The sequence below is a fragment of the Macaca thibetana genome, chromosome X (assembly GCF_024542745.1).
Source record: "Macaca thibetana thibetana isolate TM-01 chromosome X, ASM2454274v1, whole genome shotgun sequence".
Classification (NCBI taxonomy): domain Eukaryota; kingdom Metazoa; phylum Chordata; class Mammalia; order Primates; family Cercopithecidae; genus Macaca; species Macaca thibetana.
Genome location: NC_065598.1, coordinates 103,166,268 through 103,180,707, shown reverse-complemented (window position 1 = coordinate 103,180,707; position 14,440 = coordinate 103,166,268). Strand labels below are relative to the sequence as shown.

The 14,440-nt window shown below is 45.0% G+C and overlaps 1 protein-coding gene across 1 annotated transcript in view; it reads right to left on the bottom strand.

Moving 5' to 3' along the window:
- Positions 1 to 14,440, bottom strand: part of FRMPD3 (FERM and PDZ domain containing 3) — a 79,807-nt gene that overhangs the window by 49,084 nt on the left and 16,283 nt on the right. The window contains exons 4-7 of the mRNA XM_050777285.1: positions 10,887 to 10,991; positions 6,586 to 6,693; positions 3,826 to 3,957; positions 2,249 to 2,368 (exon numbers count right to left, since the gene is read on the bottom strand). Coding sequence (XP_050633242.1) covers positions 2,249 to 2,368; positions 3,826 to 3,957; positions 6,586 to 6,693; positions 10,887 to 10,991 — 465 coding nt within the window. The remainder of the gene's footprint in view (positions 1 to 2,248; positions 2,369 to 3,825; positions 3,958 to 6,585; positions 6,694 to 10,886; positions 10,992 to 14,440) is intronic.

Sequence of the window (14,440 nt, the reverse complement as noted above, 5' to 3'; positions counted from 1 at the left end):
TGAGCCAAATAAGTCAGATCAAAATAAGTGTACATACCATATGATCTCATTTCTATATAACTCTAAAAACTGCAAACTAATCTATAGTGACAGAAAGCAGGTCAGTGGTAGCCTAGAACTGGGAGGGGTGAATTACAAAGTGGCTTGAATAAACTTTTGAGGGTGTTGGATATGTTCAATATTTTGATTGTGGTAATGGTTTCATGGGTATAAACACAGGTCAAAACGTATGGTATTGTGTACTTTAAACATGTACGGTTTATCATTTGTCAATTAGACCTCAATAAAGCTGTTACATGTAAACAAGAAAGAATACAACTGAAATCCATATCACCATGAAACAGAAGGATAGGATGGACATGATCTTGTCACTAAATTCTAAAATATTGAAACCAAAGTAATCCTTGGAAGCTTGAATTAAGAAATTCAGGGCAAAAAAAAAAAAAAAAAGAGAACTAAACTTATAAAATTCACAGAGCAACCACAACTCATTGCCTCCTGGAAGGTTGGTAAATGAACCTGAGGCTGTTTGGGAAATGTTCCTAACATTTTAGGTTGTCAGAACAGTCAAAAAGGACAACGACAATGTCTCATAGCACCTCCCTGGGTATCACCATCAGAGACAGATGAAGCTTTGAGTTTTTTTTTCTCTCAGTAAGTGCTGTTGTATGTCCTATGGGCGCCTAAAACTCAACATTTCCCAAAATGAACTCATCTTTTCCCTAAACCCATTCCATTGCCTGTATTCTCTAACTTGGGGAATGATACCACCTCTACAAGACACTCGTTAAGTTAAAGCCTATCCATTCTACCCTTTAAATCTCTCTTGAAACCCATCCCCCCTCCTTCATCATGGCCCTGGTTCCAGCCCTCGTCATTTCTTCTGGATAACTGCCACTGCTCCCTAGCTGGTGTACTTCCTTAGCACTGTGTGGTCTTTTGAAATTGCTCATCTGACCAGGCTATTCTCTTTTAATCATTTCTGCTCTCCTACCCTCCTGCAGAATTTCTTTACTTTGGCTGCACATTAGGATCACTTGAGGAATTTAAAAAAACACCAGTGTTTGGACCCCACTCCCATAGATTTTGATTCAACTATTCTTGGATGGGGCACAGCATTTTTCCCAAAGCCTCCCAGATAATTTTAATGTGCATCTAAGGTTAAAACCACCATCATAAATCAGAGGTTCTCAAAGTCTTCTGGGCATCAGAATCCCCTGGAAGGCTTGTCAAAACACAGAGTACTGAATTCTGCCTCCAGAGTTTCTGACTCAGTAGGACTGGGCTGGGGCCTAAGAATTTGCATTTCTAACAAGTTCCCAGTTGATGTTGATGCTACAACTCCAGGAAGCATGAAATTGCAAAGAACCTATAATAGCCACACTTTAAGAACCGCTGCCCAGCCTCAATCATAAAGTCTATACTTGCCTTGGCCTACCAAAAGCCTTTGACCACTGCTTCCTGTCTCTCCAATTTTATTCCCTACTCCCCCTACCTCACATCCTGTACTCTAGCCATAAAAAAAATCACTCATGGTTCTCTCATGATCCCATGCTGTTTCATGCCACCATGGCTTTGTAAATGCAAGGCCCTTTGCTTAGATATGCCCCCTCCATTCCCTCTCTCTACACAGCAAACTCTCACTCATTCTTTAAGGCTAAGAGCATGCATATATCACTTCCTCCATGAAGCCTGCACCATCTCTCTTGTGTAGAGTTGGAAAAATGCTTCCTGAGTGCCCTCATCTTCGTTGCACCCTACTGCTGTCATATTTATTCACGCACATATAAGCTCTAGTGAGCCAGGACAGTTCTTCATTCACTTCTGATTGCTAGTACCTAGCATAGGGCTTAACCCAGAGTAAGTATCTAGTAAATGTTTCTGGATAAACTGAATTGGGAATCATCTCATACTGGAGCTAGGTATTGGGGGTTGGGACTCGTTGAAATCCAAATGGGTTTGTTAAACTGGATCCTGTGAGGATGCCAGAGTTACTGGGGTTGCTTGTTTCTGAAAACTGATGAGATCTGAGTGGACAAATAGACAGGACTTTGAGCCACAGCCAGCTCAGGTAACCAGGCCAGTCAACTTGGCCATGGCCTACAGTGGTAGCAGAAAAGAAGGAAAGGGCCTTCAGGGCTACCTGGAGGTTGGAAAAACTTATATAGCTACTTCACTGTGATGGCAGAACAGCCTGCCTGCTTCTTTGTCCACTGGTCTGTCTGTGTATCCCCAAGCCAGACTCTACCTGGATGTACAGGTACTCAAAAGCAGCAGGATCCCGACGCAGCAGCTCCACAGGGTCTTTGGGAAAGAAGCTTATTCGGAAGAGGCATTTCATTCCGTGATAGTGTGTCCGCTGTACCACCTGAATTCCAGGGATGAAAGGCGAGAAGAAAAGAGATCTGGAATCAATGGCTGGGGTGTTGGGCAGGCAGCTCAGTGGCTCCTTAAGGTGAGGCTTGAGGCAGAGCTAAGCTGTTGTTTCCTATTCTGTCTCCCACCTGGCTGATTCCAATATTACCCTTAGAGGAAAGTAGTGAGGAGTCAGGTCTTTTCCACACTTCTGACCCAAAATAACAGGAATTTTCAAATCACTTATCTAGGACATGACCTTTATCAACCAATGGGTCTAAAGCCCAAGACACTAGACAGGAAAGGAGGGCTCCTGGCAATGGCTCAGGCTCTTTTCTTGCTGTGGGATTCATGCCTTTACCTTGCAGAGGGGCTCAGCCTCAAGCAGAGTAAATTGCTGATTAGAGTAAATCAAAGGTTTAAAATATTATTTCAAGGTACAGATGAAACATCTTGGCACTATATTGATAATTGTTGAACCTGGGAATGGGTAATAGGGTTAATGATACTATATTCTTCCTACTTGTGTGTATGTTTGAAAGTTTTCATAATAAAAAAGTTTAAAATCCCACTTGCAACAACAGACCAACTGAATTCAAAGGGTTGCTTGGGGTTAAGGGAGGTGCTTAGGCCTCCCTCCAGGCAGGATGCCCACAACCTTTCCTTCCCACCAGTGAGTCTCTGTATTGCATTTGGCTGAGAGCTAAACTTGAATCTCTCTTTCCAAAAATCCTTTCATCTTTTTGTGTCTGATTTGGGGTTTTGTTTGGCTTTCATGTAGGCTCTGAAAAGGTATTTCCTCCACTGTTCCTCTCCAACTCTGTCCCACCCTACTTGATAGTACTGATTGGCTTTGATTGTATCTCTGATACTTCTTGGTGCTTCACTGTTGATGAAATGCTATCCAGCAATCCTGGATTTCCCCAGCCCTTTTCCATATGGTGAGGGCTAGAAAGACCGGATACTTTTTCCTACTCTACCTTGTAAATTGATGTGGGTGACATGCTGCCTATTTTTGGCCCTACTCAGCCAATTCCCAACTCCCACTTATCCTAGGACAAGTGGGAGTTGGGAATTGGCTGAGTAGGGCCCACTCCCTGACCCTTCCATAACAGCCTTCATGCAAAAGGCCAAGTTTTCTCCCAGGAAGCAGAAAAATCTATCATGTGGGGTTTCCAGGAGACAGGAGACTTGCAACTGCTTCTTATCTCAGCATTCTGGGTGCCATGTGGTGAATCACCCCATACTCTTCCCCCTAGAGACCAAGACTAATGATCTTCATGCTTTTCTCAGCTCACAAAGGCCACTGCCAAAAGCCCTCTGGAGGTGGATAATATCAGCTTTGGGTGAGAACTGTGACTTCTGGGAACCGACTGAGCATAGCAGCATGAATTTTCCAGACAGTGAGTGCCTTGGGTCTTCTCTATTAGAGGCCACATGCAAAGCTATCTGGAAAAAAGAGTTACTTACATAAGCCAGGGGTTGCTTGTCCTGAAGAAGCAGAAACTTGTGATTCTGTTCTGGTCCGGCATACTCAAGGACAAGAGCAAAGTGCTCAATGTACCTCAGGGAAAGGCGGTCCTGTAATGTTACCATCACATCCTGTGGGACAGAAAAGAGCCTTGAGAGGGAGATTGGTTCTGGCCCTAAGCTATTCTAAGCACCAACATGGGAGGGGGGATTAAACACCAAGAAAAGAAATATAGTCCTGGGTAGAAGTCTGCAACACTGGCCTTTATGGTAGCCCAGGGTCTGTGATCCACAATGAGTAAAGTGATCCATGAGTGCTGCTCAGAGGCCTGGGCCCTGGGGAGAGGTGCAGGGGGTTAGAGGTAGGTGTTTCTGAATTTCACCTGGCCAGGCATATGGCAAAAGAAGGTCATGTCTCTCCCTCCCTACCTCTTTCCTTCCACTCAACACATTATCTTTTAAATGCTTACTAAGTGCCAGGCACTGTGTTGGTTCTCCCTTCACCTTCTCTTATAAGTCAGAAGATCCACTTGGGATTGTCTGTCAACTCTTAGGAATGAATAAAAGCAAAAGTGACTTTTATATGATTAAAAAGTATACTATTTCTGGATTCATAATCTAAATCAAGTGACTTGAGTTACTGGCAAAATGTTCACTTTTGACCATAACTGGATTTTATAGATGATCAATTTAGCAACTTGAAAAATGTATCCACGCAGAGGAACTATGTCATGTGTTTTGTGTACGGTCATAAATCTGACTACTTCTGGGTTCCGTCTGCTCTGCTGCCCTACTTTTAATATTAGGGTGTCTGGAAACATATCAGTAGGGGCTGCACAAATATCAGTTTTGAGACTTCTGCCACTGATTTGCTGTGACTTTGGCTTATACACTGGGCTCCAATGTGTGTGTTCATGGAGTCAGCATCTCTCAGCCCCCAAAGGCTGGAAAGAATCAAGCTTGGGAATATGAAACATCCTTACAACCACAGTTGCCAAACAAGCTCCTTAATGAACACTGAAAGACGTTCAGTTATTCAAATGTTAGGCTGGAAATTGGTGGGTACTTGAGAGCATCTCTTTGTGTTGTCCAAGTAGTCACAGAGGCGCCAGTGTTGCTGGAGCTCTGTCAGGGACAGATGAGGTTTTCTTTGCAGTTTGGCTGCACTGGGATTGTGGACAGCCAATCCGGTGATTGCCAACTGGTGTTACAAGTGTAACAGCCCCTGTGCCAGGCTGTCAATTCACCCAGGTACCTCTCTGGGACAAGTGGCTTGGCAGCCTGTCAAAGCTCCAATAAGTCGCCAGCACACCCTTCCTGGAGTTAGATTGAGATCACAAGCGAGGGGAACACTGCTGTCTTGGAAGGCTAGGGCTACCTGGAAGCCACAATGGCACTGATGATGTGAGGTGGGAGAACTTCAGAGAAGCCTCCAAGGGGAAAGAGAGGGCACTAAACCCTCCAGTATGGAGACAGAGTCCACAATGGACATACCAAGCCACGAATAAACCACCAAGGAGAATTCTGACACAAAGCGATATTCACATCTGGAGAAGGCACATTTGGGCACCTTCTGGGTGGTCTAGTTCTGTTCCAATGCCCCCTCCCATGCCCCTTTCAATAGCCAAAAGAACATTCTATGGCACCCTAAGTAGTATGTTTTGGTCCTAGGTCCCCTGGGGGACCCACCTAGGCCTAAGCCTTTCAAAAAACTTCTCCATTCAGGGACTGTCCCCCTCCCTGCAGAGCACTTAGCATCTCTGACCCTAAAACACAAAATGCCAGTAGCACACCAAATCATTGGGATGACCTAAAACACCTTTAGACATTTCCAAAAGCTCTCTAAGAGTAGGAAGCACCAATCCTGGTTGAAAATCACTGGCAAGACCCATTCTGAGTACCTGATAACTCCTCTTAGCAAACGTTTGCTGGCCCAAGAATTTCTTTACTTATAGGATTGCCTTGGTCCCAGTATGGGAACCTCAGGGTACCTGTGGACCAAGTTAGGTTTTCTGGGCAGGCGCTGTAGCTGCCCAGCAGTTTGGGCAGCATTAGTTGCATTAAAATACTCATTCTGGGGATGGCATTCTTTTTCTGGAGAGAGTCCAGAAGATGCAGGAATGGATATTTCTGTCCCAGAGCAGAGTTGAATCTGGGGGTGAATCATATCATCACTTCTATTCCTAAGGATTAGAGAAAAGTCACTAGGACTTTCTGACACCTGGCTGAGCTGTTAAGAATCACAGTTCAGTAATTGCTCTTCCTGTGAAAAGAATAGCCAAAGGGGCTGTGGCTGGACATTTCAATTCTTGGTTCAGTGCTTGAGATCAGGCTGTTATTTAAAAGGCAAGGCATAGCTAAGCTAATCTCCCAAGAGACTGTGTTGATTTCTATGCATAAACTTGTGTAGGTGTCATTGTATCAATATAAATCACTATTGCTTTATAAATGGCTTAATGATTTCATATTCCTTAGTTCTTAAGAGTCCTGAAGGACCCCATGTAACACAAACACAAAGCAGTTCACAAGTGTAAGTGCACACACACGGTTTAACAACTACCAGCACACAGTTGGGCATGCAAACTTCTACCACCACTCTCATCTGCATTTTTGCAGCCTTGTGCTAACAAGCATCCAGAACTTAAAGGCCACCTTACTCCAGTGGCAAGCAGCTATGTGCAGACTCAGAGGAACACAGGACACACAACCGCGTGTTCTCTGGAGAGGGCAATGCTGGCCAGGGGAGGAGACTGTATGTACCTTAACAGTGGTCCGACCATCAAATGTGAATGACTTGATCTGCCCATTTTCTAAGAAAACCTTCAGGACGTTGGGGATGAGGAGGAGAGCTTCTTTCTTCATCATTTTCTGTGAACAAGCAGGGAAAGGACAAGGAGAGGGGCTCATTTAAAAGGAGGTAGGAAGCCAGAGGAAGGGTGTGAAAAAGGAGAAAAGGTGATGGAGACAGAGAGCCAAAGGTGTAGGAAGACAGAGACAGAGGAAAGAGCAGATCGATAATACATGGGGACCAGAACCAAATTCCCCAACAAGACACTGAGCCATATCAAAAGCTCGCCTCCATTTGACATCATGGAGCACCCATATTCTACTGTAGTTCAAACCTCCACAGATCAGAGCATAGGGATCACTACATATCCCCTGAAGGGCTGACAAGAGGCCTCCTTTGGAGTCTATCTCACCCACCTGATCTCATCTCTGACATTTTTTAAACACCTGCTACAAAGCTTCCAGACTGATCTTATCTCCTGATACCTCCCTTTCCCTGAGGCTCTTCACAAGCCAAGATCATGTCCTGTCAAGACCTTTGCTCTGCCTTTTCCCTGCCCTAGGCCCTTTCTGACCTGGCCCCTGCCTATTCCTAGTACCCACGCCTCTTTCACACCTCCATACCTCCGATGATTCTTCATTATTCAGGGACCGTCCCACTCCCTGCACAACCCACCCTGAGACATGAAGTGCCAGTAGCACACCAAAGCATTGGGACGACCTGAAACACCCTCAGACATTTTCTTTCTTTTTCTTTCTTTCTTTCTTTTTTTTTTTACTTTCCTTTTTCTTTTTTTGAGACGGAGTCTCACTTTGTCGCCCAGGCTGGAGTGCAGTGGTGTGATCTCGGCTCACTGCAACATCTGCCTCCTGAGTTCAAGCGATCCTCCTGCCTCAGCCTCTCTAGTACCAGCTGGGATTACAGGTGACAGTCACCATGCCTGGCCCTCAGACATTTTCAAAAGTTCTCTAGGAGTGGGCGGTACTGACTCCGATTGAGACATTCTTAATAAAAATTCACTAAATAAAGGCTGTTCTCTTTCTCTGAGGACTCTAAAAGAAAGAAAGAAAGAAAAGCTGTTCCCCCTGCCTTTCTCTTTTCCTCTTTGGCAAACTCCTATTTATCCTTCAAAACCCAGCTCAAATATGTATTCTGTAAAGCCTTGGTCTAATATCATCAAATACTTGGACCTGATCCTTCCATGCATTCCTATAGCAATTTATGCACACTTCTCGCAATGCTCTTACCGTATTTTGTTTTGTTTTGTTTTGTTGAGACAGGGTCTCGCTCTATCGCCTAGGCTGGAGTGCAGTAGTGCAATCACAGCTCACTGCAGCCTCAAACCCCTGGGCTCAAGTGATCCTCCCACCTCAGCCTCCCAAATAACTAGGACTACAGGCATGTGCCACTACACCTAGCTAATTTTTTTACTTTTTGTAGAGACAGGGTCTCGCTGTGTTGCCGAAACTCACCTTTATCATATTTTTGAAGGATATTTGTCTTTCACAATCAAATGGTGAAATGAGAACACAAAGACCATGTCCTATTTATCTTTGTAGTCCCAACACTAAACAAAGTTCCTGGCACACATTTGGTGCACAATAAATGGCTGCTGAATGAATGGGCAGTAGGTGCTTGATGTGCACTTATTGAATGATCACTCTCATCCCAACCGTTTCCCTGGGCCAACATCATCATCAGTTCTACAGGAATGGAAAAGCTGCAGAGATAACCAGATTCCTTAATTCACTGGGCATTCACTGAACCTCTACTGTATGCCCAGCACTATGCTAAGTCTCTATGAGAGCTACAGGAGATTTAAGTCCAGTCTTAAATTCTTGTTGTAGTGACTTGGCACACACACATATTATCAAACCAACAGGTATAACATGGCTAAAGTTTCCTACTTAAAGCAAATTGGATTTTGATTTTGAAGGAGACAGTGGGTGTGGATGATTTGAGAAGCCAGATGAGAACAGTCCAGACCTAGAGACTGTCACGGATCATGGACAAAGCATGGGAAGAGGAACAAGCAAATCCTCTTGGGTTGGGGTATGGTTGATGGTGGTGAGGAGCCAAGAGATAAGCTTGGCTGTGGTCAAGCCAAGGTGGGAAATGATGGTATATAAAATTGGAAGAGTGTGACTCCCTGCTTCCCTCCCTGATCTTGAGATGCCTTGCTCCTGCCAGGCCTAGAGGCCCCAGATCCCAGCGGTGGCAGGTTTTATTTAGCACACTGGGTCGGACTCAGATAATTACTTAATTGAATTTGCTTAAAAATAGAGTTGGCAAGGAATGCCCACAGGATTTATTTTTGCTCTGGCTGCTTAATAAAGCCTTGGGACACAAAAGGAAAGGGTTGATAGGAGAGCCTGGAGTCACCTGGGCCTGGACTCCCCCAGGTCCCTACCTGTGATGAGGCTGCTATGGTCCATACTGGCGGCAGCATAGAGGAGGGTGCTGTTGTAACATCAGGTAATTTCACGAGTGCAGCAAGAGTTGGAAGATTGATGTCTATCTCTCACCCAAACAAGAGCCTCACACTATGCCTGGTGGCCTGACTGAGAAAGAAGTAACTCTAGGTGGGTCCTAGCTACTCTGTGGCATTTGCATTCAGATTAGACTGGAGTGGGGGCATCCTTATGCTTATAACCTAGCTGTGCCTGTAGCCTAGCTGTGAGGTATGGAGAGGGGAATCATGGTGGAGGAAGGAGAAAGTGGAGAAGGGGAAGTAGAAGGGAGAGGAAGAGACAAGAGGGGAGGGGAGTGGGGAGGAAGGGAAGGAGTTCTTCACTGGGTGGCCTGCCGTTGACGGATTACTCTGCAATGTTGAGATGGGATAGGATGCGCCTGTTCATACTTCCCAAATCCAAGTCATACGTCCTCTGCGTTTTCAAGCACTCAGGACACAAATATCCTCCTGGTTACTTGGACCTTGGGGTCTATTTCACCCTGATTTGCAGGGGCTCCATATTACTCCTTTTCCCCTCTGCTCACCAATTATCACTTCTCTTAAACCTTTTCTTCTAGGATTGACACAGATCCCAACCATCAATTATTCAGACAGCTTGCCCAGTGGGGTCTTGTAGTCCCCTGGGTTTGCCAGCCTTCCTCATGCAGAGATGGAGGAGGGCATAGGCTGAGTTTGGGAATGAGAGTCAGGGAAATGGAGACGGAAGACACCTGTGTCCTCCATCTCTTCTTCTCACTAACTCTACCTCAAATAATATAGAAGTGCCTGGCACCCTGCTGATTTCCCTGCTCTGTCTGGGCCTGCTATCTTCTCCCGACAACTGTGGCTGTGCCTCAGCACATAAATGCCAAGGGCCTCCAGATAGATCTGCCCATCACAGCTATCAAAAGCACACAAGTGCCTGTTAGCTCTAGCTATCCCCTCCATCCCCACTGGGATATTACTAACTTCTGCAGATTCCTGAGGAACTCAGCCAGAATGCATGACTGCTTAACACACTTCTTTTCTGCTCTTCACCTGCCTCTTCTCATTTGCACATCTGGAGCCGACAGTTCATTGCATGTAAACCTCCCGAAGCAATGAGAAACACTGTGGCTGGCCAAGACTCCCCAAATTGGCAGCTGCATGGCATGGGCTGTCAAATATTACCTGTCCTTTGAAACAATACCACCCAGTAGCAGATTTTGTATTGTCTTAATCTGAACCACTTGTCCCCCTCAACATCACTGAGAGGTATCTGGTAGCAGGCAACAGGTATTTATTTTGCCTCCCCTCTAGTGCTAAGAACATAGCAGGTGCCTAATAAAAACTTGGTGACTTAATGAGAGTCTGTATCATTTCCCTTAGGTAACTTCACTCATCACTGCATGGCCTTTTCCAGTCAAGATGTGGAGTTGCAAGATCACTTAAATGTGAAGAGAGCTCAATTTCACCAGCCACTCATTCCCTGGGTCTTCAAGAAGCCACTACTTCCTTCTTGTTTCTATCAAGTAGCAAAAGATGTTTATGGAGCACTTGCTCTGAGTGTAAGCTACTGTGTTAGGGATGGAAATTTCTCTAAGCATCAGAAGGATCTTGAGCGAATCAATATATATATATTCCTTCTCCCCACAATACCTGGGGCCTCTCTGGATGTCACATATCCCTCTTCACTTACCACTTTCCCCCCTCCAGCACCTGGACGCTCCCACTCTAATCCACTGGGAAAGCTGTCCACTATAAGTAGCCCCAGAGCAAGAGCTTGACAGCCAGGCAGATTATGGCCAGGGGCTGAGGAGATGGAGCCAAAGCTATACTTACTGCATCTGTTTCTCCAACTGCCACCTGTTCAGAAAATCGAACCTTCACAGGATTGGACCTCAGCTTGGCCTTCTTCGCAGCACTGATGAAAGCAGATTTGGGGGACTGGAAAAAGAACAGAGAGATGGTGAGTTCTCCATATCTAGGGAAAGCCTAACCTTTGTCACGTCAGAGTTAAGATGTCCCAGTACAGGTACACTTTGCATTACTGATCAAGGAGTCAATAAATAAATATTGATTCCCTACGAGGTGCAAGGCAATGTGCTAAATGCTTCCCTGTATAATTGGTGTGTTCTGAAACAGCTGGGCATGAATTGAATTTGGGTAGATTGAACCCCACTATTAATATTCTAGGCCTAGGTGAGTTTGCAAAAGTTCTTTAGTAATAACATACATTGAGTTTTTATATATTTGGTTTTCTTAATGTGAGATAGACCTAAAAGATGTCTTTTTTTTTTTTATTACATCTGAATATAAGCATCCCAAAGAATTTACAGAAATGATCTTATTCATCTCACAGACATGCCCTGCCCCTAGGAAGGAGTTGCATAATAAATACTGTTTTAGATGTGGGAGAAAGGAGACCTAGCACTCCAAAAGGATTTTTCCACAGTTACTACACTATTGGGGAATAGAGATGTGAGAGATTTAACCCAAGTCTCCTGGCTTTCTAGTTTTGGGCTCGGCACCACTTTGTTTATCCAATTCTGTAAGAAATGCCCCCAAAATCAGCCAGGCTTGTATTTTTTTTTAAATTTTTTTTTTTTGAGACAGAGTTTCACTCTTGTCACCCAGGCTGGATGGTGACAAGATGGCGTAATCTCGGCTCACCGCAACCTCCACTTCCTGGGTTCAAGTGATTCTCCAGCCTTGCCTCCTGAGTAGCTGGGATTACAGTGATGTGCCACCACACCCAGCTAATTTTGTATTTTTAGTAGAGATGGGGTCTCACCATGTTGGCCAGGCTGGTCTTGAACTCCTGACCTTAGGTGATCCACCTGCCTCAGCCTCCCAAAGTGCTGGGCTTACAGGCCACCATGCCTGACTGGCTTTTAGTTCTTGAAAACTCTCCCACAATTTTAGTGGAAGCATGATTAGCAAACACTGGAAACTAAGCCTTTCCTGGGTGCCCCTTGGATTCTAGCTCCCTGCTTAGCTCCATATGGCCCAGCAATCAGGAATACAGGGGTCGTGCTGAGGGGCATCCTCATTGTCTTTGGTGGGGGTGGGGGGCATTTATTCAATCATTTGACAAATTTAGCAAGGGCCTACTACATGCCACACACTGTTCTAGGTGATGAGGGATAGAGCAGTGAGTAAGACAGACAAAACTCCCTGGCCTCATGGAGTGTCCATTCCAGCAGGGATAGACAGACGATAAATATCTTTTAGGTAGTAAAGAAGGACTATGAGGAAAAATAAGGCAGGGTAAAGGACTACGCAAGAGAATGAGTGAGTTAGAGTGGGAGTAGTGAGGGTATTATATTAGCAATTTTGAAATACATAATACATTATTATTAACTATAGTCACCATACTGTGCAATAGATCTCAAAAACTTATTCCTCCTGTCTAAGTGAGCCTTTGTATCCTTTGAACAGCATCTCCCCATTCCCTCCCAATCTTAGCCTCTAGTAATCACCATTCTATGCTCCACTTCTATGATTTTGACGTTTTTAGATTCCGCATATAAGTGAGATCATGCGGTATTTGTCTTTCTGTGTCTGGCTTATCATAATAATAATTATTATTTCACTTAGGATAATGTCCTCCAAGTTCATCCATGTTGTAGCAAATGACAGGATTTATTTCTTCTTAAAGGCTGAATAGTATTCCATTGTGTATTTATACCACATTTTCTTCATCCATTCATCTACTAATGGTGGACACTTAGGTTGTTTCCATATCTTGGCTATGGTGAATAGTGCTTCCATGAACACGGGAATGCCGATGGCTCTTCGGCATACTAATTTCAATTCCCTTGGATATATATCCACAAGTAGAATTGTGCGGGTTATATTTTTAATTTTTTTTTTTTTTTTTCTGAGATGGAGTCTCGCTCTGTCACCCAGGCTAGAGTGCAGTGGTGTGATCTCGGCTCACTGCAACTTCCGCCTCCCCAGTTCAAGTGATTCCCCTGCCTCAGTCTCCCGAGTAGCTGGGACTACAGGCAGGCATCACCATGCCCAGCTAATTTTTGTATTTTTGGTAAAGATGGGGTTTCACCATGTTGGCCAGGCTGGTCTTGAACTCCTGACCTCAAGTGATCCACCCACTTCGGCCTCCCAAAATACTGGGATACAGGTATGAGCCACGGCGCCCGGCCACTGTGGGAGGTTATTTTAGACAGGATGGTCAGGGAAGACCTAAGGATGAGACATTAAGCAGAAACTTAAGGAAGTGAAGGAGAGAGAGCCACCAGGCTATCCGGAGAAAGGCTTCTGGGCAGAAACTACAGTAAAGGCCCTGAGGTGAACTGAGGTGTATGAAGAACAGCAAGGAAGGCCAAGGTGGCTGGAGTGGCGTGATGGAGCAGGAGCAAGACGGGAGATGCTCAGAGAGGCAGCTGGGGGCTGGGTCATGGAGGATCTTGTAAACCACGGTGAGAACTTTGGATTTCACTCTACTAGAGGGATTCGATTGAACAGAGTCTGATGTGCATTTTAAAAGGAAGCCTCTGGTTGCTGTGTGGAAAACAGAGTGTAGGAGGACAATGGCAAGAGCATGGAGACCAGTTGGGGGTAAGTACAGTATTTGTAACTGCAATAATATGGTTAAAACATGATGGAGGCTTGGGCTAGGATGGTAGTGATGGAGTCGAAAAGTGAGTGAATTCTGGATATAATTTGAATACTGAGTTAGGATGCTATGTTGACTGATTGGATATAAGAGTGAGGAAAACAGAGACTTCAACTGAAAGAATGGACTCGCTATTCACTGAGATGAAGAGGACTAGGGAGTGAATCAGGTCTGGGGCTACTTCAAACCACCATCCCTATGGGCCTTGCCATGGAGCCCAAGTCTTACAATCAGGAATTTCTTTGTGTTAAGGCCCTGAAGGTCCCTGCCAGCTGGGAATACATTAAGCTATTATCTACCATTTACACTGCAGTTGAGAATCATTTACCAGATCAGCCACAGGAGGGCAGGGCCCTAAGATACACATCAGAAACAAACATCCTCATTGTGTCTTGGGCCCTGGTCCCAGCTGTGTTCTCCGTCAGAGCCAGCAATCTCATTCCCACAGAGGGGAGACTGCAAAAAACCACTTGTTTCACCTGAGTCCAGCGGGAACTCAGGCAGTGAGTGTCAGTCTTGGCTGCATAGTAGAAATGCTGGGAGGAGCTTTTAAAAATCCTGAAGCCCAGGGCCCACCACAGACCAGTTACATCAGAATTCCTGGGGTGAGGTCTGAGCATCAGTATTTTTTTTCAAGCTTCTGATGATTTCCAAATGTAGCCAAGATTAAGAACCATTGAGCTAAAGGAACCTTAGACTTCTCATCCTGAGCCAAAGGGGCAATTTGTTGGCAGCAGACAATATAGCACAATGAAAT